General features: G+C 32.3%; 2 protein-coding genes and 1 non-coding gene across 3 annotated transcripts in view; 2 read left to right on the top strand and 1 right to left on the bottom strand.

Moving 5' to 3' along the window:
* The window catches only part of LOC124441054, a 61,275-nt gene extending 51,164 nt beyond the window's left edge, over window positions 1–10,111 (bottom strand). The window contains exons 1-6 of the mRNA XM_046991484.1: window positions 10,018–10,111; window positions 8,165–8,224; window positions 6,314–6,373; window positions 4,459–4,518; window positions 2,605–2,664; window positions 750–809 (exon numbers count right to left, since the gene is read on the bottom strand). The gene's annotated coding sequence lies outside the window, so the exon portion shown is untranslated. The remainder of the gene's footprint in view (window positions 1–749; window positions 810–2,604; window positions 2,665–4,458; window positions 4,519–6,313; window positions 6,374–8,164; window positions 8,225–10,017) is intronic.
* A 1,939-nt stretch (window positions 10,112–12,050) lies between these two features.
* LOC124442185 lies at window positions 12,051–25,639 on the top strand. Its single transcript, XM_046992667.1, has 3 exons — window positions 12,051–12,311; window positions 18,747–18,831; window positions 23,990–25,639. Exon 3 carries the CDS (start codon window positions 24,618–24,620, stop codon window positions 25,557–25,559), a length of 942 nt encoding a protein of 313 aa, XP_046848623.1. The 5' UTR covers window positions 12,051–12,311; window positions 18,747–18,831; window positions 23,990–24,617; the 3' UTR covers window positions 25,560–25,639.
* Trnav-gac lies at window positions 20,292–20,366 on the top strand. Its single transcript has one exon. It is a non-coding gene; the product is annotated as a tRNA-Val (tRNA).
* Window positions 25,640–25,680: the final 41 nt, after the last annotated feature.

Raw genomic sequence — 25,680 nt, 5'->3', positions numbered from 1 at the left:
TATCTAAAATTTATTTGTGATTGTTTAAAAAATCCCATCAAAATCAACAAATCTTATTCATATCAAAAATGCCTTTAAATAAAGACACAGAAAGAACACAAAAATAGTGATCATGCAAATCTGTAGCAACTAATTTTTCCATAGTTATCTAACGCAAAATTTGCGAAATGTTAAGATCTAGATAATAAACTTCATACTCTCTTTCGATGTAAATATTCTGGTCATATATTCACTAAAATATTAATGGTTGTACGGCGACATACAATCTAAATTGTCCAAAGAACTTTAAGATCTTGTTGACTGTTTTTGGTTGACGATTCAAAATATGTCTAACAGAAGATTTGTAAATTGTATAAGACGTAACAAATTAATGAAAAAAGTAAAATGTTGTACAAGTCTTTATAAAAGCCATGTTAGGAAATAGTAAAATTAATGCACATAATGACATGCATATATAACATTCTATGACGTGTCGTTATTTGGAATCATCTTGTCAAGTTGTAGCTTCTTCATACAAATAATGTTTATATAAACTTTCGGAATGTGTAATTTATGTTAATGTGAGAAAGGTTCGTACTTTTCAATGGTAAAATGTCCAAAATAAATTGCCGTTTGTTTACAAATTTCATCAAAATTTACAAGTGTTGTCCGTAAACACATGCGTATAGAACTGAAATTATTTATAGAAGTCATTTGTGACAGATGACATAAAAACAAACAATTGCAGATGGAATTTAAAATCAACATACCCTCACAAATTCAGAAACATTAAAGACGACACAACCAACTACGTGATGCCTTTGCTTCTGCTTGATAATAAAGAAATTGGAATGTTCACTAAAAGTTCAACTTTAATCACCTGCTGTTTTTATTGTAAAATATTGAATTCTGTTCACACACAATAGAATATGAAATGCAAATTTGTTATTTTAGCTATGACTGAAGTAAACACAAAGAAGTTTTGACTTGGAAGCTTTATGCCAATAAACCTTACACAGTTTACTATTATTTATTTCAGTTATTGAATATCCTGACTTACATGCAAACTAAATGAAATAATCATAAAGGAAGACGGGCAGCCAGCCTTTTCCAAGTAAGATAGCTCAATAATTAAAGATTTATAGTATAGGAAGTTTAGAAAATCGATAAACAGAGCTTCTCTTAAATTTTCAGCGTTGAAATGTGGTCAATGAAGTTTTGTCATTTTGTAAACTTTTGATCCGGATAAACAAATAATTTGATCAGGGGCGTGAGAAGCAAGTAAAAGTTGGGGGGCTCAAGGTTTTAGGAGCAGTCTTTATTTGAAAAGGAACTTTCAGAGTAATTAATCTCGAAGTCTCTAATTTGGAATAATTTTGTCACATCTCAGTAATCAGAGATACTTTAAAATTGATAGCGTTTGGACTTGACAGTTCATCATGCAAAGTTTTGTCATTGCGTGAACTTTTGACGCAAACAAATATTTTAAACAGTCTATCTTACAACTAATTTAACAATTATAGACCAGAAAAAAATCACGTGTAATATCACGTGAAGAAGTGATCTTTTCCCTCCAAGTAGGCGCAATTTCTAAAGACTAACCTAGCAAAACGTTTTTATGGCATCATCTGGATGATAGTATGAATGAGGAAAACATTCTTCTTAATAAAATCCATGTTAGATAAAAATAAAATCATTCCGCATTTATGATATGCATAACTGAAATTCAGTGACGTGTCATTATTTTGACACATCTTGTTGATTTTCAGACCTGCTGTATGAATAATATTTGAAATGAACTATCGGAATATTTGATTAAGTACATCGTATTGCTGGCGATAATGCTGGAAAGTTCAGTGTTTTCCAACGTTAAATTATCTAAAATTTATTTGTGATTGTTTAAAAAATCCCATCAAAATCAACAAATCTTATTCATATCAAAAATGCCTTTAAATAAAGACACAGAAAGAACACAAAAATAGTGATCATGCAAATCTGTAGCAACTAATTGTTCCATAGTTATCTAACGCAAAATTTGCGAAATGTTAAGATCTAGATAATAAACTTCATACTCTCTTTCGATGTAAATATTCTGGTCATATATTCACTAAAATATTAATGGTTGTACGGCGACATACAATCTAAATTGTCCAAAGAACTTTAAGATCTTGTTGACTGTTTTTTGGTTGACGATTCAAAATATGTCTAACAGAAGATTTGTAAATTGTATAAGACGTAACAAATTAATGAAAAAAGTAAAATGTTGTACAAGTCTTTATAAAAGCCATGTTAGGAAATAGTAAAATTAATGCACATAATGACATGCATATATAACATTCTATGACGTGTCATTATTTTGAATCATCTTGTCAAGTTGTAGCTTCTTCATACAAATAATGTTTATATAAACTTTCGGAATGTGTAATTTATGTTAATGTGAGAAAGGTTCGTACTTTTCAATGGTAAAATGTCCAAAATAAATTGCCGTTTGTTTACAAATTTCATCAAAATTTACAAGTGTTGTCCGTAAACACATGCGTATAGAACTGAAATTATTTATAGAAGTCATTTGTGACAGATGACATAAAAACAAACAATTGCAGATGGAATTTAAAATCAACATACCCTCACAAATTCAGAAACATTAAAGACGACACAACCAACTACGTGATGCCTTTGCTTCTGCTTGATAATAAAGAAATTGGAATGTTCACTAAAAGTTCAACTTTAATCACCTGCTGTTTTTATTGTAAAATATTGAATTCTGTTCACACACAATAGAATATGAAATGCAAATTTGTTATTTTAGCTATGACTGAAGTAAACACAAAGAAGTTTTGACTTGGAAGCTTTATGCCAATAAACCTTACACAGTTTACTATTATTTATTTCAGTTATTGAATATCCTGACTTACATGCAAACTAAATGAAATAATCATAAAGGAAGACGGGCAGCCAGCCTTTTCCAAGTAAGATAGCTCAATAATTAAAGATTTATAGTATAGGAAGTTTAGAAAATCGATAAACAGAGCTTCTCTTAAATTTTCAGCGTTGAAATGTGGTCAATGAAGTTTTGTCATTTTGTAAACTTTTGATCCGGATAAACAAATAATTTGATCAGGGGCGTGAGAAGCAAGTAAAAGTTGGGGGGCTCAAGGTTTTAGGAGCAGTCTTTATTTGAAAAGGAACTTTCAGAGTAATTAATCTCGAAGTCTCTAATTTGGAATAATTTTGTCACATCTCAGTAATCAGAGATACTTTAAAATTGATAGCGTTTGGACTTGACAGTTCATCATGCAAAGTTTTGTCATTTTGTGAACTTTTGACACAAACAAATAATTTAAATAGTCAATCTTACAACTAGTTTAACAATTATAGACCAGAAAAAAATCACGTGTAATATCACGTGAAGAAGTGATCTTTTCCCTCCAAGTAGGCGCAATTTCTAAAGACTAACCTAGCAAAACGTTTTTATGGCATCATCTGGATGATAGTATGAATGAGGAAAACATTCTTCTTAATAAAATCCATGTTAGATAAAAATAAAATCATTCCGCATTTATGATATGCATAACTGAAATTCTGTAACGTGTCATTATTTTAACACATCCTGCTGTTTTTTAGACCTGTTGTATGAATAATATTTAAAATGAACTATCGGAATATTTGATTAAGTACATCGTATTGCTGGCGATAATGCTGGAAAGTTCAGTGTTTTCCAACGTTAAATTATCTAAAATTTATTTGTGATTGTTTAAAAAATCCCATCAAAATCAACAAATCTTATTCATATCAAAAATGCCTTTAAATAAAGACACAGAAAGAACACAAAAATAGTGATCATGCAAATCTGTAGCAACTAATTGTTCCATAGTTATCTAACGCAAAATTTGCGAAATGTTAAGATCTAGATAATAAACTTCATACTCTCTTTCGATGTAAATATTCTGGTCATATATTCACTAAAATATTAATGGTTGTACGGCGACATACAATCTAAATTGTCCAAAGAACTTTAAGATCTTGTTGACTGTTTTTGGTTGACGATTCAAAATATGTCTAACAGAAGATTTGTAAATTGTATAAGACGTAACAAATTAATGAAAAAAGTAAAATGTTGTACAAGTCTTTATAAAAGCCATGTTAGGAAATAGTAAAATTAATGCACATAATGACATGCATATATAACATTCTATGACGTGTCGTTATTTGGAATCATCTTGTCAAGTTGTAGCTTCTTCATACAAATAATGTTTATATAAACTTTCGGAATGTGTAATTTATGTTAATGTGAGAAAGGTTCGTACTTTTTAATGGTAAAATGTCCAAAATAAATTGCCGTTTGTTTACAAATTTCATCAAAATTTACAAGTGTTGTCCGTAAACACATGCGTATAGAACTGAAATTATTTATAGAAGTCATTTGTGACAGATTACATAAAAACAAACAATTACAGATGGAATTTAAAATCAACATACCCTCACAAATTCAGAAACATTAAAGACGACACAACCAACTACGTGATGCCTTTGCTTCTGCTTGATAATAAAGAAATTGGAATGTTCACTAAAAGTTCAACTTTAATCACCTGCTGTTTTTATTGTAAAATATTGAATTCTGTTCACACCCAATAGAATATGAAATTCAAATTTGTTATTTTACCTATGACTAAAGTAAACACAAAGAAGTTTTGACTTGGAAGCTTTATGCCAATAAACCTTACACAGTTTACTATTATTTATTTCAGTTATTGAATATCCTGACTTACATGCAAACTAAATGAAATAATCATAAAGGAAGACGGGCAGCCAGCCTTTTCCAAGTAAGATAGCTCAATAATTAAAGATTTATAGTATAGGAAGTTTAGAAAATCGATAAACAGAGCTTCTCTTAAATTTTCAGCGTTGAAATGTGGTCAATGAAGTTTTGTCATTTTGTAAACTTTTGATCCGGATAAACAAATAATTTGATCAGGGGCGTGAGAAGCAAGTAAAAGTTGGGGGGCTCAAGATTTTAGGAGCAGTCTTTATTTGAAAAGGAACTTTCAGAGTAATTAATCTCGAAGTCTCTAATTTGGAATAATTTTGTCACATCTCAGTAATCAGAGATACTTTAAAATTGATAGCGTTTGGACTTGACAGTTCATCATGCAAAGTTTTGTCATTTTGTGAACTTTTGACACAAACAAATAATTTAAATAGTCAATCTTACAACTAGTTTAACAATTATAGACCAGAAAAAAATCACGTGTAATATCACGTGAAGAAGTGATCTTTTCCCTCCAAGTAGGCGCAATTTCTAAAGACTAACCTAGCAAAACGTTTTTATGGCATCATCTGGATGATAGTATGAATGAGGAAAACATTCTTCTTAATAAAATCCATGTTAGATAAAAATAAAATCATTCCGCATTTATGATATGCATAACTGAAATTCTGTGACGTGTCATTATTTTAACACGTCCTGTTGAGTTTTTAGACCTGTTGTATGAATAATATTTAAAATGAACTATCGGAATATTTGATTAAGTACATCGTATTGCTGGCGATAATGCTGGAAAGTTCAGTGTTTTCCAACGTTAAATTATCTAAAATTTATTTGTGATTGTTTAAAAAATCCCATCAAAATCAACAAATCTTATTCATATCAAAAATGCCTTTAAATAAAGACACAGAAAGAACACAAAAATAGTGATCATGCAAATCTGTAGCAACTAATTGTTCCATAGTTATCTAACGCAAAATTTGCGAAATGTTAAGATCTAGATAATAAACTTCATACTCTCTTTCGATGTAAATATTCTGGTCATATATTCACTAAAATATTAATGGTTGTACGGCGACATACAATCTAAATTGTCCAAAGAACTTTAAGATCTTGTTGACTGTTTTTGGTTGACGATTCAAAATATGTCTAACAGAAGATTTGTAAATTGTATAAGACGTAACAAATTAATGAAAAAAGTAAAATGTTGTACAAGTCTTTATAAAAGCCATGTTAGGAAATAGTAAAATTAATGCACATAATGACATGCATATATAACATTCTATGACGTGTCGTTATTTGGAATCATCTTGTCAAGTTGTAGCTTCTTCATACAAATAATGTTTATATAAACTTTCGGAATGTGTAATTTATGTTAATGTGAGAAAGGTTCGTACTTTTTAATGGTAAAATGTTCCAAAATAAATTACCGTTTGTTTAAGAGTTTCATCAAAATTTACAAGTGTTGTCCGTATAACACATGCGTAGTACTGAAATTATTTATAGAAGTCATTCGTGACAGATTACATAAAAACAAACAATTACAGATGGAATTTAAAATCAACATACCCTCACAAATTCAGAAACATTAAAGACGACACAACCAACTACGTGATGCCTTTGCTTCTGCTTGATAATAAAGAAATTGGAATGTTCACTAAAGTGAAGTTCAATTTTAATCACCTGCTGTTTTTATTGTAAAGTATAGAATTCTGTTCACACCCAATAGAATATGAAATTCAAATTTGTTATTTTACCTATGACTGAAGTAAACACAAAGAAGTTTTGACTTGGAAGCTTTATGCCAATAAACCTTACACAGTTTACTATTATTTATTTCAGTTATTGAATATCCTGACTTACATGCAAACTAAATGAAATAATCATAAAGGAAGACGGGCAGCCAGCCTTTTCCAAGTAAGATAGCTCAATAATTAAAGATTTATAGTATAGGAAGTTTAGAAAATCGATAAACAGAGCTTCTCTTAAATTTTCAGCGTTGAAATGTGGTCAATGAAGTTTTGTCATTTTGTAAACTTTTGATCCGGATAAACAAATAATTTGATCAGGGCGTGAGAAGCAAGTAAAAGTTGGGGCTCAAGATTTTAGGAGCAGTCTTTATTTGAAAAGGAACTTTCAGAGTAATTAATCTCGAAGTCTCTAATTTGGAATAATTTTGTCACATCTCAGTAATCAGAGATACTTTAAAATTGATAGCGTTTGGACTTGACAGTTCATCATGCAAAGTTTTGTCATTTTGTGAACTTTTGACACAAACAAATAATTTAAATAGTCAATCTTACAACTAGTTTAACAATTATAGACCAGAAAAAATCACGTGTAATATCACGTGAAGAAGTGATCTTTTCCTCCAAGTAGGCGCAATTTCTAAAGACTAACCTAGCAAAACGTTTTTATGGCATCATCTGGATGATAGTATGAATGAGGAAAACATTCTTCTTAATAAAATCCATGTTAGATAAAAATAAAATCATTCCGCATTTATGATATGCATAACTGAAATTCTGTGACGTGTCATTATTTTAACACATCCTGTTGAGTTTTAGACCTGTTGTATGAATAATATTTAAAATGAACTATCGGAATATTTGATTAAGTACATCGTATTGCTGGCGATAATGCTGGAAAGTTCAGTGTTTTCCAACGTTAAATTATCTAAAATTTATTTGTGATTGTTTAAAAAATCCCATCAAAATCAACAAATCTTATTCATATCAAAATGCCTTTAAATAAAGACACAGAAAGAACACAAAAATAGTGATCATGCAAATCTGTAGCAACTAATTGTTCCATAGTTATCTAACGCAAAATTTGCGAAATGTTAAGATCTAGATAATAAACTTCATACTCTCTTTCGATGTAAATATTCTGGTCATATATTCACTAAAATATTAATGGTTGTACGGCGACATACAATCTAAATTGTCCAAAGAACTTTAAGATCTTGTTGACTGTTTTTGGTTGACGATTCAAAATATGTCTAACAGAAGATTTGTAAATTGTATAAGACGTAACAAATTAATGAAAAAGTAAAATGTTGTACAAGTCTTTATAAAAGCCATGTTAGGAAATAGTAAAATTAATGCACATAATGACATGCATATATAACATTCTATGACGTGTCGTTATTTGGAATCATCTTGTCAAGTTGTAGCTTCTTCATACAAATAATGTTTATATAAACTTTCGGAATGTGTAATTTATGTTAATGTGAGAAAGGTTCGTACTTTTTAATGGTAAAATGTCCAAAATAAATTGCCGTTTGTTTACAAATTTCATCAAAATTTACAAGTGTTGTCCGTAAACACATGCGTATAGAACTGAAATTATTTATAGAAGTCATTTGTGACAGATGACATAAAAACAAACAATTACAGATGGAATTTAAAATCAACATACCCTCACAAATTCAGAAACATTAAAGACGACACAACCAACTACGTGATGCCTTTGCTTCTGCTTGATAATAAAGAAATTGGAATGTTCACTAAAAGTTCAACTTTAATCACCTGCTGTTTTTATTGTAAAATATTGAATTCTGTTCACACACAATAAAATATGAAATGCAAATTTTTTATTTTAGCTATGACTGAAGTAAACACAAAGAAGTTTTGACTTGGAAGCTTTATGCCAATAAACCTTACACAGTTTACTATTATTTATTTCAGTTATTGAATATCCTGACTTACATGCAAACTAAATGAAATAATCATAAAGGAAGACGGGCAGCCAGCCTTTTCCAAGTAAGATAGCTCAATAATTAAAGATTTATAGTATAGGAAGTTTAGAAAATCGATAAACAGAGCTTCTCTTAAATTTTCAGCGTTGAAATGTGGTCAATGAAGTTTTGTCATTTTGTAAACTTTTGATCCGGATAAACAAATAATTTGATCAGGGGCGTGAGAAGCAAGTAAAAGTTGGGGGGCTCAAGATTTTAGGAGCAGTCTTTATTTGAAAAGGAACTTTCAGAGTAATTAATCTCGAAGTCTCTAATTTGGAATAATTTTGTCACATCTCAGTAATCAGAGATACTTTAAAATTGATAGCGTTTGGACTTGACAGTTCATCATGCAAAGTTTTGTCATTTTGTGAACTTTTGACACAAACAAATAATTTAAATAGTCAATCTTACAACTAGTTTAACAATTATAGACCAGAAAAAAATCACGTGTAATATCACGTGAAGAAGTGATCTTTTCCCTCCAAGTAGGCGCAATTTCTAAAGACTAACCTAGCAAAACGTTTTTATGGCATCATCTGGATGATAGTATGAATGAGGAAAACATTCTTCTTAATAAAATCCATGTTAGATAAAAATAAAATCATTCCGCATTTATGATATGCATAACTGAAATTCTGTGACGTGTCATTATTTTAACACGTCCTGTTGAGTTTTTAGACCTGTTGTATGAATAATATTTAAAATGAACTATCGGAATATTTGATTAAGTACATCGTATTGCTGGCGATAATGCTGGAAAGTTCAGTGTTTTCCAACGTTAAATTATCTAAAATTTATTTGTGATTGTTTAAAAAATCCCATCAAAATCAACAAATCTTATTCATATCAAAATGCCTTTAAATAAAGACACAGAAAGAACACAAAAATAGTGATCATGCAAATCTGTAGCAACTAATTGTTCCATAGTTATCTAACGCAAAATTTGCGAAATGTTAAGATCTAGATAATAAACTTCATACTCTCTTTCGATGTAAATATTCTGGTCATATATTCACTAAAATATTAATGGTTGTACGGCGACATACAATCTAAATTGTCCAAAGAACTTTAAGATCTTGTTGACTGTTTTTGGTTGACGATTCAAAATATGTCTAACAGAAGATTTGTAAATTGTATAAGACGTAACAAATTAATGAAAAAGTAAAATGTTGTACAAGTCTTTATAAAAGCCATGTTAGGAAATAGTAAAATTAATGCACATAATGACATGCATATATAACATTCTATGACGTGTCGTTATTTGGAATCATCTTGTCAAGTTGTAGCTTCTTCATACAAATAATGTTTATATAAACTTTCGGAATGTGTAATTTATGTTAATGTGAGAAAGGTTCGTACTTTTTAATGGTAAAATGTCCAAAATAAATTGCCGTTTGTTTACAAATTTCATCAAAATTTACAAGTGTTGTCCGTAAACACATGCGTATAGAACTGAAATTATTTATAGAAGTCATTTGTGACAGATGACATAAAAACAAACAATTACAGATGGAATTTAAAATCAACATACCCTCACAAATTCAGAAACATTAAAGACGACACAACCAACTACGTGATGCCTTTGCTTCTGCTTGATAATAAAGAAATTGGAATGTTCACTAAAAGTTCAACTTTAATCACCTGCTGTTTTTATTGTAAAATATTGAATTCTGTTCACACACAATGAAATGCAAATTTTTTATTTTAGCTATGACTGAAGTAAACACAAAGAAGTTTTGACTTGGAAGCTTTATGCCAATAAACCTTACACAGTTTACTATTATTTATTTCAATTATTGAATATCCTGACTTACATGCAAACTAAATGAAATAATCATAAAGGAAGACGGGCAGCCAGCCTTTTCCAAGTAAGATAGCTCAATAATTAAAGATTTATAGTATAGGAAGTTTAGAAAATCGATAAACAGAGCTTCTCTTAAATTTTCAGCGTTGAAATGTGGTCAATGAAGTTTTGTCATTTTGTAAACTTTTGATCCGGATAAACAAATAATTTGATCAGGGGCGTGAGAAGCAAGTAAAAGTTGGGGGGCTCAAGATTTTAGGAGCAGTCTTTATTTGAAAAGGAAATTTCAGAGTAATTAATCTCGAAGTCCCTAATTTTGGATAATTTTGTGATTTTTGTCACATCTCAGTAATCAGAGATACTTCAAAATTGATAGCGTTTGCACTTGACAGCTCATCAGGCAAAGTTTTGCCATTTTGTGAACTTTGACGCAAACAAGTATTTTAAATAGTCTATCTTACAACAAGTTTAACAATTATAGACAAGAAAAAAAATCACGTTTACTATCACGTGAAGAAGTGAGCTTTTCACTCCAAGTAAGCGCAATTTCTAAAGACTTACCTAGCAAAACGTTTTTATGGCATCATCTGTGTTAGGAAGAAGATAAATAAATAAATGACTATATGAATGAGGAAAAAAATTCTTCTTGATAAAAGCCATGTTAGATAGAATTAAATTTATTGCACATAATGATATACATAACTAAAATTCTGTGACGTGTCATTATTTTGATTCCTCTTGTTGATTTTTTAGCCCTGCCGTACCAATGATATTTGAAAAGACTGATGAAATTAATTGTTGGTGATAATGCAAGAAAGGTCAGTATTTTGAAATGATAAATTATCCAATCCTTTACAATTAACATACTTTAACAAATTTAGAAAGATTAATAAAGACGCAACCATCTACATGATGTCTTTGCTTTTTCTTGATAATAAAGAAATTGGAATGTTCAATAAATGTTCAATTTTAATCACCTGCTGTTTTTATTGTAAAATATAGAATTCTGTTCACACACAATAGAATATGAAATCCAAATTTGTTATTTGTCATTTCATGATATGACGTCATCTCTCACCGGTCTGCGAAGCATAAGTACAAAATTCATGTCAAGATGAAATTAAACAATCGAGAAAGCCTGGCGAGAAGAAGTTTCTACTTGATGATATTGTCACTACAGAGAAAAGCAAAGGTTATCTACAGTCAAATTATCTTAGCAACGAAGAAAGTCATGTGAAAAAGAATGCTATTACTGATTATTCATTGAACAGTAGAGTATGTTTGATGTACACAATGTTTGGTTGTAAGTACATTTTACGAGTCACTTGCTTAGTTAGTAATAGCTGATTTATAACCATGAGAAATAATCTTTTTCTACTGTTTCAAAGATCTTCCTTCTAAAGTTGTAAAAAGAATTTACTATTATACCAATTCGATTGGTTTAAAGAATGCTATCATACATAGACATGTGATATACATTCAAAGCACAAGCTTAACATAAAGGTTTGCGATCAATTTCTGTGTCATGTTAACAAATTGTAAGAACATTTTATGCTGTGACATATTGAAAAATTACATGTGTCAATAAGTGTCATGTCAGCAAAAGAAGATGAGCATCAATGAAATTAATTATTCCTGTCTTCTTCACAAATCCACTTGATTTTCTTGCTCACATTTGTACGCAACGCGTACCTTTTTTTGCAATGGCGAATGCAAATTTGCGTGCTTTCGTGAAATTCCTCGCACAACAACTCACGTGCGGCGTTCTAGTCGATTCTGCTGTGGAATAATCTTTAATTATTTACGTTTCCGGTGAGTTCTGTTACGCCTAGGAGAAGAGCGCCTACAATATACGGAAAAAACCCCTTTCCTTTTACCAACCAAACAAAGCCTCAAATGTTATTGTTCAAATACTATAAACAATTTTAACCAGAACCAGAAGCAGTTACAAATAGTCTTGAAATCTTTATACAAGAACGATGGAAATGTGGGGAATGTTCAGTATTTTCTTATTAAATACGGTATGTATAGTTTCAGAATTCTTTTTTGTTTAAGGCTTTATAATTCTGCCTTATGACGCTTGAATTTTGTCAAGTATTTAAATTTTGCAAGCTATTAATAATATTTTGATCGTTCACAATTTATCTAAATTACTAAATACATACTTCGTACGAACATTGAAACTATACTTTGTTTATTTAAAGTATTCTCAACTTCAGTATGATACATATGTAATGGTAGCTTGTTTAGAGTAACCTTCCACTTCAATATGATACATATGTAATGGTAGGTTGTTTAGAGTAACCTTCCACTTCAGTATGATACATATGTAATGGTATGTAATGGTAACAAATATAATGATACATATGTAATGGTAGGTTGTTTAGAGTACTCTCCACTTCAGTATGATACATATGTAATGGTAGGTTCTTTAGAGTACCCTCCACTGCAGTATGATACATATGTAATGGTAGGTTGTTTAGAGTATCCTCAATTTCAGTATGATACATATGTAATGGTAGGTTCTTTAGAGTATCCTCCACTTCAGTATGATACATATGTAATGGTAGGTTGTTTAGAGTATCCTCCACTTCAGTATGATACATATGTAATGGTAGGTTGTTTAGAGTACCTTCCACTTCAGTATGATACATATGTAATTGTAGGTTGTTTAGAGTACCTTCCACTTCAGTATGATACATATGTAATGGTAGTTGTTTAGAGTATCCTCCACTTCAGTATGATACATATGTAATGGTAGGTTGTTTAGAGTATCCTCCACTTCAGTATGATACATATGTAATGGTAGGTTGTTTAGAGTATCCTCCACTTCAGTATGATACATATGTAATGGTAGGTTGTTTAGAGTATCCTCCACTTCAGTATGATAGATATGTAATCGTAGGTTGTTTAGAGTACCCTCCACTTCAGTATGATAGATATGTAATGGTAGATTGTTTAGAGTATCCTCCACTTTAGTATGATACATATGCAATGGTAGATTGTTAAGAGTATCTTCTACTTCAGTATGATACATATGTAATTGTAGGTTGTTTAGAGTACCCTCCACTTCAGTATGATATATATGTAATCGTAGGTTGTGTAGAGTACCCTCCACTTTAGTATGATACATATGTAATGGTAGGTTTTTTGGAGTATCCTCACTTTCAGTGTGATATATATGTAATGGTAGGTTGTTTAGAGTATCCTCCACTTCAGTATGATACATTGTAATGGTAGGTTGTTTAGAGTATCCTCAATTTCAGTATGATATATATGTAATGGTAGGTTGTTTAGAGTACCCTTCACTTCAGTATGATACATTGTAATGGTAGGTTGTTTAGAGTATCCTCCACTTCAGTATGATACATTTGTAATGGTAGGTTGTTTAGAGTATCCTCCACTTCAGTATGATACATATGTAATGGTAGGTTGTTTAGAGTACCCTCTACTGCAGTATGATACATATGTAATGGTAGGTTGTTTAGAGTACCCTTTACTATAGTATGATACATATGTAATGGTAGGTTGTTTAGAGTACCATCCACTTCAGTATGTTACATATGTAATGGTAGGTTGTTTAGAGTACCTCCACTTCAGTATGATACATATGTAATGCTAGGTTGTTTAGAGTACCCTCCACTTCAGTATGATACATTGTAATGGTAGGTTGTTTAGAGTATCCTCCACTTCAGTATGATACATTTGTAATGGTAGGTTGTTTAGAGTATCCTCCACTTCAGTATGATACATATGTAATGGTAGGTTGTTTAGAGTACCCTACTGCAGTATGATACATATGTAATGGTAGGTTGTTTAGAGTACCCTTTACTATAGTATGATACATATGTAATGGTAGGTTGTTTAGAGTACCATCCACTTCAGTATGTTACATATGTAATGGTAGGTTGTTTAGAGTACCCTCCACTTCAGTATGATACATATGTAATGCTAGGTTGTTTAGAGTACCCTCCACTTCAGTATGATACATTGTAATGGTAGGTTGTTTAGAGTATCCTCCACTTCAGTATGATACATTGTAATGGTAGGTTGTTTAGAGTATCCTCCACTTCAGTATGATACATATGTAATGGTAGGTTGTTTAGAGTATCCTCCACTTCAGTATGATACATATGTAATGGTAGGTTGTTTAGAGTACCCTCTACTGCAGTATGATACATATGTAATGGTAGGTTGTTTAGAGTACCCTTTACTATAGTATGATACATATGTAATGGTAGGTTGTTTAGAGTATCCTCCACTTCAGTATGATACATTTGTAATGGTAGGTTGTTTAGAGTATCCTCCACTTCAGTATGATACATATGTAATGGTAGGTTGTTTAGAGTACCTCTACTGCAGTATGATACATATGTAATGGTAGGTTGTTTAGAGTACCCTTTACTATAGTATGATACATATGTAATGGTAGGTTGTTTAGAGTACCATCCACTTCAGTATGTTACATATGTTATGGTAGGTTGTTTAGAGTACCCTCCACTTCAGTATGATACATATGTAATGCTAGGTTGTTTAGAGTACCCTTCACTTCAGTATGATACATTGTAATGGTAGGTTGTTTAGAGTATCCTCCACTTCAGTATGATACATTTGTAATGGTAGGTTGTTTAGAGTATCCTCCACTTCAGTATGATACATATGTAATGGTAGGTTGTTTAGAGTACTCTACTGCAGTATGATACATATGTAATGGTAGGTTGTTTAGAGTACCCTTTACTATAGTATGATACATATGTAATGGTAGGTTGTTTAGAGTACCATCCACTTCAGTATGTTACATATGTAATGGTAGGTTGTTTAGAGTACCCTCCACTTCAGTATGATACATATGTAATGCTAGGTTGTTTAGAGTACCCTCCACTTCAGTATGATACATTGTAATGGTAGGTTGTTTAGAGTATCCTCCACTTCAGTATGATACATTGTAATGGTAGGTTGTTTAGAGTATCCTCCACTTCAGTATGATACATATGTAATGGTAGGTTGTTTAGAGTATCCTCCACTTCAGTATGATACATATGTAATGGTAGGTTGTTTAGAGTACCCTCTACTGCAGTATGATACATATGTAATGGTAGGTTGTTTAGAGTACCCTTTACTATAGTATGATACATATGTAATGGTAGGTTGTTTAGAGTACCATCCACTTCAGTATGTTACATATGTAATGGTAGGTTGTTTAGAGTACCCTCCACTTCAGTATGATACATATGTAATGGTAGGTTGTTTAGAGTACCCTCCACTTCAGTATGATACTTATGTAATGGTAGGTTGTTTAGAGTACTCTCCACTTCAGTATGATACATATGTAATGGTAGGTTGTTTAGAGTATTCTCCACTTCAGTATGATACATATGTAATGGTAGGTTGTTTAGAGTATCCTCCACTTCAGTATGATAGATATGTAATCGCAGGTTGTTTAGAGTACCCTCCACTTCAGTATGATAGATATGTAATGGTAGATTGTTTAGAGTACCCTTTACTATAGTATGATACATATGTAATGGTAGGTTGTTTAGAGTACCATCCACTTCAGTATGTTACATATGTAATGGTAGGTTGTTTAGAGTACCCTCCACTTCAGTATGATACATATGTAATGGTAGGTTGTTTAGAGTACCTCCACTTCAGTATGATACTTATGTAATGGTAGGTTGTTTAGAGTACTCTCCACTTCAGTATGATACATATGTAATGGTAGGTTGTTTAGAGTATTCTCCACTTCAGTATGATACATATGTAATGGTAGGTTGTTTAGAGTATCCTCCACTTCAGTATGATAGATATGTAATCGTAGGTTGTTTAGAGTACCCTCCACTTTAGTAGGATAGATATGTAATGGTAGGTTGTTTCAAGTACCCTCCACTGCATTATGATACTTATGTAATGGTAGATTGTTTAGAGTACTCTCCACTTCAGTATGATACATATGTAATGGTAGGTTGTTTAGAGTACCCTCAACTGCAGTATGATACATAGGTAATGGTAGGTTGTTTAGAGTATCCTCAATTTCAGTATGATATATATGTAATGGTAGGTTGTTTAGAGTACCCTTCACTTCAGTATGATACATATGTAATGGTTGGTTGTTTAGAGTATCCTCCACTTCAGTATGATACATTTGTAATGGTAGGTTGTTTAGAGTATCCTCCACTTCAGTATGATACATTTGTAATGGTAGGTTGTTTAGAGTACCCTCTATTGCAGTATGATACATATGTTATGGTAGGTTGTTTAGAGTACCCTCTACTATAGTATGATACATATGTAATGGTTGGTTGTTTAGAGTACCATCCACTTCAGTATGTTACATATGTAATGGTAGGTTGTTTAGAGTACCCTCCACTTCAGTATGATACATATGTAATGGTAGGTTGTTTAGAGTACCCTCCACTTCAGTATGATACTTATGTAATGGTAGGTTGTTTAGAGTACCCTCCACTTCAGTATGATACTTATTTAATGGTAGGTTTTTAGAGTACTCTCCACTTCAGTATGATACATATGTAATGGTAGGTTGTTTAGATTACCCTCCACTTCAGTATGATACTTATGTAATGGTAGGTTGTTTAGAGTACTCTCCACTTTAGTTTGATACATATGTAATGGTAGGTTGTTTAGAGTACCCTCCACTTCATTATGATACATATGTAATGGTAGGTTGTTTAGAGTATCCTCCACTTCAGTATGATACATTTGTAATGGTAGGTTGTTTAGAGTATCCTCCACTTCAGTATGATACATATGTAATGGTAGGTTGTTTAGAGTACCCTCTACTGCAGTATGATACATATGTAAAGGTAGGTTGTTTAGAGTACCCTCTACTATAGTATGATACATATGTAATGGTAGGTTGTTTAGAGTACCATCCACTTCAGTATGTTACATATGTAATGGTAGGTTGTTTAGAGTACCCTCCACTTCAGTATGATACATATGTAATGGTAGGTTGTTTAGAGTACCCTCTACTTCAGTATGATACTTATGTAATGGTAGGTTGTTTAGAGTACTCTCCACTTCAGTATGATACATATGTAATGGTAGGTTGTTTAGAGTATCCTCCACTTCAGTATGATACATATGTAATGGTAGGTTGTTAAGAGTATCCTCCACTTCAGTATGATACATATGTAATGGTAGGTTGTTTAGAGTATCCTCCACTTCAGTATGATAGATATGTAATCGCAGGTTGTTTAGAGTACCCTCCACTTCAGTATGATAGATATGTAATGGTAGATTGTTTAGAGTATCCTCCACTTTAGTATGATACATATGTAATGGTTGATTGTTAAGAGTATCTTCTACTTCAGTATGATACATATGTAGTTGTAGGTTGTTTAGAGTACCCTCCACTTCAGTATGATACATATGTAATCGTAGGTTGTTTAGAGTACCCTCCACTTTAGTAGGATAGATATGTAATGGTAGGTTGTTTCAAGTACCCTCCACTGCAGTATGATACTTATGTAATGGTAGATTGTTTAGAGTACTCTCCACTTCAGTATGATACATATGTAATGGTAGGTTGTTTAGAGTACCCTCCACTGCAGTATGATACATAGGTAATGGTAGGTTGTTTAGAGTATCCTCAATTTCAGTATGATATATATGTAATGGTAGGTTGTTTAGAGTACCCTTCACTTCAGTATGATACATATGTAATGGTTGGTTGTTTAGAGTATCCTCCACTTCAGTATGATACATTTGTAATGGTAGGTTGTTTAGAGTATCCTCCACTTCAGTATGATACATTTGTAATGGTAGGTTGTTTAGAGTACCCTCTATTGCAGTATGATACATATGTTATGGTAGGTTGTTTAGAGTACCCTCTACTATAGTATGATACATATGTAATGGTAGGTTGTTTAGAGTACCATCCACTTCAGTATGTTACATATGTAAAGGTAGGTTGTTTAGAGTATCCTCCACTTCAGTATGATACATATGTAATGTTAGGTTGTTTAGAGTACCCTCCACTTCAGTATGATACATATGTAATGGTAGGTGATTTAGAGTACCCTCCACTTCAGTATGATACTTATTTAATGGTAGGTTTTTAGAGTACTCTCCACTTCAGTATGATACATATGTAATGGTAGGTTGTTTAGAGTACCCTCCTCTTCAGTATGATACTTATGTAATGGTAGGTTGTTTAGAGTACTCTCCACTTCAGTATGATACATATGTAATGGTAGGTTATTTAGAGTACCCTCCACTTCAGTATGATACTTATGTAATGGTAGGTTGTTTAGAGTACTCTCCACTTCAGTATGATACATATGTAATGGTAGGTTGTTAACGGTAGTTACATGTGTAGCATGTGAGGAGTTTTTTCTTAATAGTTTCTTAGCCTTTACGTGGAATCCATAATTGCGTAATTTGTGATTTTTTATTCTCACGCAAATAACATATTTATTAACATTTATTTCTTATAGAACAAATGTGAAAGGTTTTCAAGTTCCAATGGATCATTATGGATCGCCATTTCCACTATTCTGTTCAGGATCACTCTCTATTACGGTCAGAGTCATGTATATTGCATTCTTTATTAGTTTGCTGTCCTTATAGCGATTGTTTGTTTAAAACGAATGAAGTCGGAATATGTCGAATTCTTCCTGTTCATAAAAAAATCGTGAAGTTTTTTAATTCTGTGGTAAAACTGTAAAAGTTTGCCTTGGCTCAACTTTGTATCTGACATGCTATCATTTAGCAACGAATTTTTTATTGCATGAATTTTTTTAAAGATATTTGCTACGGAGCTAAACCACTATATATTTATGCATCACGTTGAAAAATTTAGATGATACACAGAAAATAATAACGAATAATTTGCTTTGTAAACATTTTTCACTCCTACTCCCTCCCCCCCTCCCCAAATTAACGTTCTGGTTATTGTCTTGAATTGGTGAAAATACATAGTTTGAAGGTAGTGCTTCTCTTTCCTGTTTATATTTTATTGTAGAAATTAACTCTTCTTATATTTGATACTCGGTTTGCCAATAGTGTCTCTTTATTGGAAAAAAGATACTTTGAGACATTTAATATCTTATTTATTGCATGTTTTCATCATTTTTGTGGTATTTGATTTCCGCCAACTTGACAATTTATTGAACACGTTCATTATAGAGCAACGAGCTATGAGCCATTAAAAAAACACAATACATGTACGTTTTTGTTTGAACAATGATAATGATGTTCAATGTACAGTTACATGATAAGAAATACTCTTCTACTAATAATAAAGAAATAAAAAATGTTTACTGTGTTTACATAGGCTTATGCAAACCGAGGAGACCTTTGAGAGAACTCGAGAGCAGATCAGTGCAAGCCCAAGACCAAAGGTCGAGAGTTGCACCTGCTCGAGAGTTCTGACAAACGTCTCCTAGGTTTGCATAAGCAAGTGCAAACACAAAAAAATTTTTTATTTCTTTTATAAAATAAAAATAATGCGAAACAAAAAAAAGTTTTAATATTCTTATAAATTCTCTTTTATTGATTGATTGATTTGATTGGTTGAGCTCAGATAGTTTTGCACAGGCTAATACAAACACTTTCGCACAATCTGTGCGAAGTGCTCGTTCACTGTTCTCAAACTTCACTCGAACGATGGGACTGTATTTTGACAATTATATTTAACACTTTGATAGGATATTTACAATGATGTGCACGATTTTTACGTTACGGAGTTCCAAACGTTGGTTCTTCGCGATACGTGATATTTAAATTGATATTGTTAAGATTACGGACAACATTAAATGTAGATATGATCTTCGCACTTTGTTGGACAATTTAAGCAATCGTCTCAGGAACCTGAAAAAATCAGGTGACTCAACGGGATCCCAATTGCTTAAATTGTACAGCAAAAGTGCGAAGATCATATCTTCATTTAATGTCAAACACCGCACTGCATAAAACATTCATACGACATTCCTTTCACGAGAAAACATGAGCCCAACAATATTGACCTGCTCACCACTGTGTGACTTCATAGCTCAGTTGGTCAGAGCACTGCACCGACACCGCAGAGGTCATGGGTTCGAATCCCGTTGAGTCACCTGATTTTTTCAGGTTCCTGAGACGATTGCTTAAATTGTCCAGAAAAGTGCGAAGATCATATCTTCATTTAATTTCAAACACCGCACTGCATAAAACATTCATACTACGGACAACAGTCAATCATTAAACTGAGTTTCCCAACTTTATTGCCTTCTGCAATACGACTCTAAATTATCAAATTTGTATGACTAGCTCATGCACCAACAACGTCAACTTTTCCGAACTCCCGAACCAACGCTTGCAAGCTATATTTATATATAATTATTAGGAAGTGGTTTTAGGCGTTTACATGACTTGCAACTTTACCATTCCGTTTCTGGAGTTTTGTTTCCATCTACGTCCTACCTCAATGACGCATTGCGATGAGAAAGTGTTTCCTTGACATGACTATAGTATTTTAGTTTTACGTACAGGATTATCACAGAAATTTTTATCTATCTAGGTATTTTCCATCAATTCAATAATATCATTTATAATCTATAATACAACACAGTCACAGGCTACATAACTTGACATGAGAATTTACAACAAACACAGTTCTTGACCAATCAACGCACGCGTTTCATTGTGTTTATTTCGTTATCTCTTTTGCAAAATTTCGAGTATAAATATGCTAACCATGCCCAGACAGTTTAGGTGACTAAAATTTCAACTGTTTTTACCACTAAGTGATCTAATTTGTGATCCAATTTTTTTTAAAAATGTGGTTATGTTTACTTTACAATAATGAAACTTTTTTATCTTTGAATTAAAGTTCTATTGATTGTCCAGTTTTAATGATAGCTTTTTGGCTTTGGAGAGAGTCAAATTATTGATGCAACTACAAATTAGCATTTTATCCAATTAACAACGTTATCTAAACTTCGTACAACCGAGTTTTGGAGATGTACCTTTCACTCGTTTCAAGTCTTTATTAAAAAAGTAATTGATTTAATCATTAAACGTATTATTTCCTGTTTCACATCGCGATCGTTAGCAAAATTATGTACGTACATATCTTACAATGTTGTCAAAAGCTTGCATATGGAAATTGACATTTTCCTGCATGAAAGCAATAATTTATTTTCAGAGTCGAGAAATTTTTTGTAATATCCAATATTTATTGATATGCTTTTTTACCTATTGTTTATTTTTATAGTCTAATTAGTTTTTTTTTCTTTATGTTTGTTGTCAGTCAACAGGACATTGTGTGCACAATCTATTCCGGACGATGATTTTAAATATAAAGAACTGTATTAAAACTTCTCTATTTTAAACTCAAATTTGAGATTGCGTAAACCAACCGAGACGGTTTTCAACTGTAGTATTTTGAATCCATTGCAGCTATAAAATATTGTACATTGTGTTTTTTTGCCGTTGTCAATGAATATTAAATGATCATGACAATACTCTCTGCTCTTAATGATTTCTATGATAATAACTGTAATATAACCTTAGATTGATAAGGACTGAATTTAGTTAATAAAGATTAGAATATATGATTTGCTCTAGTTTGGCGTATTTTCGATTAAATGTTTGTGCTCGTCACGAAAGGTCATGGCTCTAAGCCGTGAATTTTTAATATTCACTCACAATCTTTTGTATTTTTGATATTTATCGAAGATCGCTCGAGAGTTCTCACAAACGTCTCCGCCAATTGTAGCTGCCTATAAAATATCAAACACCGTTCATTTTTGCTATGGTTAATCCATGCTTAATAACCACGAGAAATACCCTCTGTTCTTACCGATTTCTGTGTAATTAACGTCACCTTGACAAAGAAATGTTGTCATTTAATGAATATATAATTTGCTAGTTTGCGTATTACTCTTATTGAATCTGGGTGTAGATAAAAAGCGGGCGCGGACGACGGACGCGGACGCGGACGGCGGACGCAGATGTAAGACGAACGTCTGTTTGTTGTCGGCGGGAATTGCAAATGATTTATTATTTGTACAATATTTTTTAACCACATTAATAAAAACAATTAAACATGCATATTTCAATTTCAGTCAGTCATATAGAGTGTACCGCAATGAAACCTCATTGTATTTTTTTCGTGCTTTGTCAATGGCATTTCACTCATGTTGGCCTTACGTGGGTGAGCCTGTTCATATTTACTGCACTATAATGGTTTCCGTCAACTTGTCATTTGGCAAGCAGTACGTATATTGCAGTTTTCAAGTTGAACTTCCTTTTGAAAGCTGAGGTTAGAAGCAGTTGCAAGTTAGTCAGTGCGTCAGTTACAGTCATGTTTGCTGTAGCTATATGACAACTTTTGATGAATATTAGCCAAACGCAATTTAACTTTCAGGATATATTTTTTGACCTCATTATTTAAAGCAATTAAACATGCATATTTCAATTTCAGTCAGTCATATAGAGTGTAACGCAATGAAACCTCATTGTATTTTTTTCGTGTTTTGTCAATGGCATTTCACTCATGTTTGCCCTACGTGGGTGAGCCTTGCTTTTCCAATTTTAAAAAACGTCAATCTTATATTACTCAAATCATACGATAAAGAAAATATGTATTAATTGAAACCATAAGTAAGTAAAAGCTTTGCATGCACTTATGCAAAATTTGTCCTAAAGGTAATTTCCTTTTTAAAGATAAGATAAGAATATTTGTTGAGGTCCCACTTCTCTGCTGGTCCATATTTCTTTAACACAATTCGTTTTAACTTTAAGTCACTGAGGTAATTCTATGTGATAGAAATAATTACTTGCATCCTTAGATACGAACGGTAGTTATATTGAAAAACATGAGTCAATCCTTCTTTTATAGATGAATCGCTAGCGTTATAGTTTCTCACGCATTGCAAAAAGAAAGATTCAAGCAAATAAACAAAGAACTTGTATATAGCTCTTTCGATATATTAACGGAAACTAACCTAGCGACGATATTTCTATTGCTATGACTGAAAGAATGCAGTGAAACAGAATTTTTAATTTGACTCTAAGTTATACGGAAATTACGACGGAAAATATCATAACGCTTTTTGAATGCGTTTGGCTAATATTCATCAAAAGTTGTCATATAGCTACAGCAAACATGACTGTAAATGACGCACTGACTAACTTGCAACTGCTTCTAACCTCAGCTTTCAAAAGGAAGTTAAAGTTGAAAACTGTAATATACGTACTGCTTGCCAAATGACAAGTTGACGGAAATCATTATAGTGCAGTAAATATGAACAGGCTCACCCACGTAAGGCCAACATGAGTGAAATGCCATTGACAAAACACGAAAAAAATACAATGAGGTTTCATTGCGGTACACTCTATATGACTGACTGAAATTGAAATATGCATGTTTAATTGTTTTTATTAATGTGGTTAAAAAATATTTCCTGAAAGTTAAAGCTCGTTTAAATTACTGTCAAACTCCTACAATAAATCATTTGCAATTCCCGCCCACAACAAACAGACGTTCGTCTTACATCTGCGTCCGCCGTCCGCGTCCGTCGTCTGCGTCCGCGTCCGCGTCCGTCGTCCGCGCCCGCTTTTTATCTACACCCATTGAATCTTTGTGTATCGTCACGGTTGGTCATGCTTTAAAAGACGGCGGAGCTGTAAACATTCATCTTTTTTTGTATTTTTGATATCTATCGATGATTGAAACGATTATTTCTTTTCAAAGTGGAAAAAGTGAAGAAATAGTGAAGACGAGAATCGGTGATTACCATATTTCAATGATTCCAGCTCTTCTGATTTCTCTGTAAATGGCTGCTTGAAGAGACGAATGTAAACAGATTGCATGAAAAAGTAATTCATCGTTGACATCTTGATAAAATCAATACTGGTACTGTATATATTACAGCAACATTTTTTGGTGCCGTACGCTTAATAAAGATTTATCTTCGTGAGGTTAACCTTTGGTCATCGAAGAATTAACTTCTGTTTAGTTAAAGAAAAAACACATTCCGACGTTTCACAGAGATAAGTACTTTTGTTTAAAGAGTCTGAGCGAATTGTTATTGTGAAAGAAGGATCAAGCTCCGTGAAGAATGAAAGACTGAAAGACTTGAAGACTTGAAATTGTTATTTGGATAAAACCATCTGTAATGACCGCCACCAAAACCAACAAGTAGTCAACTGAAAGACTTGCATTTATTATTTACTATCTGTAGCAAAACTAGTGACCGCCAAAACCAACAGCTAGCCAACTACAGAAAGAGGGAGAGAGTGATACATTTCTTTCAAATCCGTTATCAGGACTTTATCGCTGAAGCACTCACATCTTTCTCAATAATTGTTGCCATCTCAAGATGTATTTTAACCTCACAAGAAACAACAGTGAACCTAATTTCTTTGATTTGGGATGGTTTGATTTTCCAACAAACGTTGTTGATAACTATGAGGTTATGGTCGCAGTTCATAATATTTTGGTTTTGCTTTCACTTCTTTCCAATCTGATATTACTTTACGTTATTTACAAGACGTTTCATTCTACTGGAAAGAACAACAGTCTACTTTTGATATGCACTTGTATCTGTAATATTTTCGTTTATGGCTTCGCTATCTTAAATATGATCTTTCGATTCGGTACCGCTTTCATGGTCCGAGGCTTATCCATATATCTGCCTACATACTACCTCATAACCCTCGGTTTGGCACTAAATAATTATGGTCTTATTGTAACACCCATAAAGTTTCAAGTGTTATCACCCAAACCAAGAACTGTTATTGCCATCGTGGGACCAGTATGGATAATACTCTCATTCGTACTCCTCATTGTCCCCAGTTTTGTTAAGGATATTCAGTTGTACACAAAAACGTTGTTGACGACTGAAGTCGGTATATGTTGGATTGTGACCATTATTCTATCGTTATTATATTTTAAAATCACCAAGACTTTATATCATCGGAAGAAGACGCTTTTAAAAACATTTAATTTGTCTGAACAACAACAAGGATCCGTCATCATTGCAAAAAATTCAAGGCTAGCAAAAGTGATGTTTATTTACAATTTAGAGCTGATTGTTTTAACACTTCCGATATATACTTGCGTTGTAATACAGAGTATAGTTTACGACGGAGAAAACCTTACTTTAAGTCGTATCATCTTTATTTTGATTCCTCTGGTCATAAGTTTACCTCTTGTTCATGTGATTCACTGGCTTTTTGTATCTCCTCAGTATTACCAAGAGATAAAGAGAATCGTCGGGAAGATTTTAAATTTGTTTCAGCGTAAGAGTCAGGAACAGTAAACAATTTAAGTAAAAATTTTAATGTACATAATGTGGCTTGAGGAGCGATTGAAAATATATGTTTGTTTTTTGATTGTTAACATGATGAATTGTCTTTGACTTTATTTAAATTTTATTTCTC

Source organism: Xenia sp. Carnegie-2017, unplaced genomic scaffold, assembly GCF_021976095.1.
Source record: "Xenia sp. Carnegie-2017 unplaced genomic scaffold, XeniaSp_v1 HiC_scaffold_20, whole genome shotgun sequence".
In the NCBI taxonomy this organism is placed as follows: Eukaryota; Metazoa; Cnidaria; class Anthozoa; order Malacalcyonacea; family Xeniidae; genus Xenia; species Xenia sp. Carnegie-2017.
Note: the sequence above shows the minus strand (reverse complement) of the source record. Positions and strands in the feature narration are given on the sequence as shown.

Coding starts and splice junctions, on each gene's coding strand:
- LOC124442185 (XM_046992667.1), top strand. CDS start 24,618: ATGTATTTTAACCTCACAAGAAACAACAGTGAACCTAATTTCTTTGAT.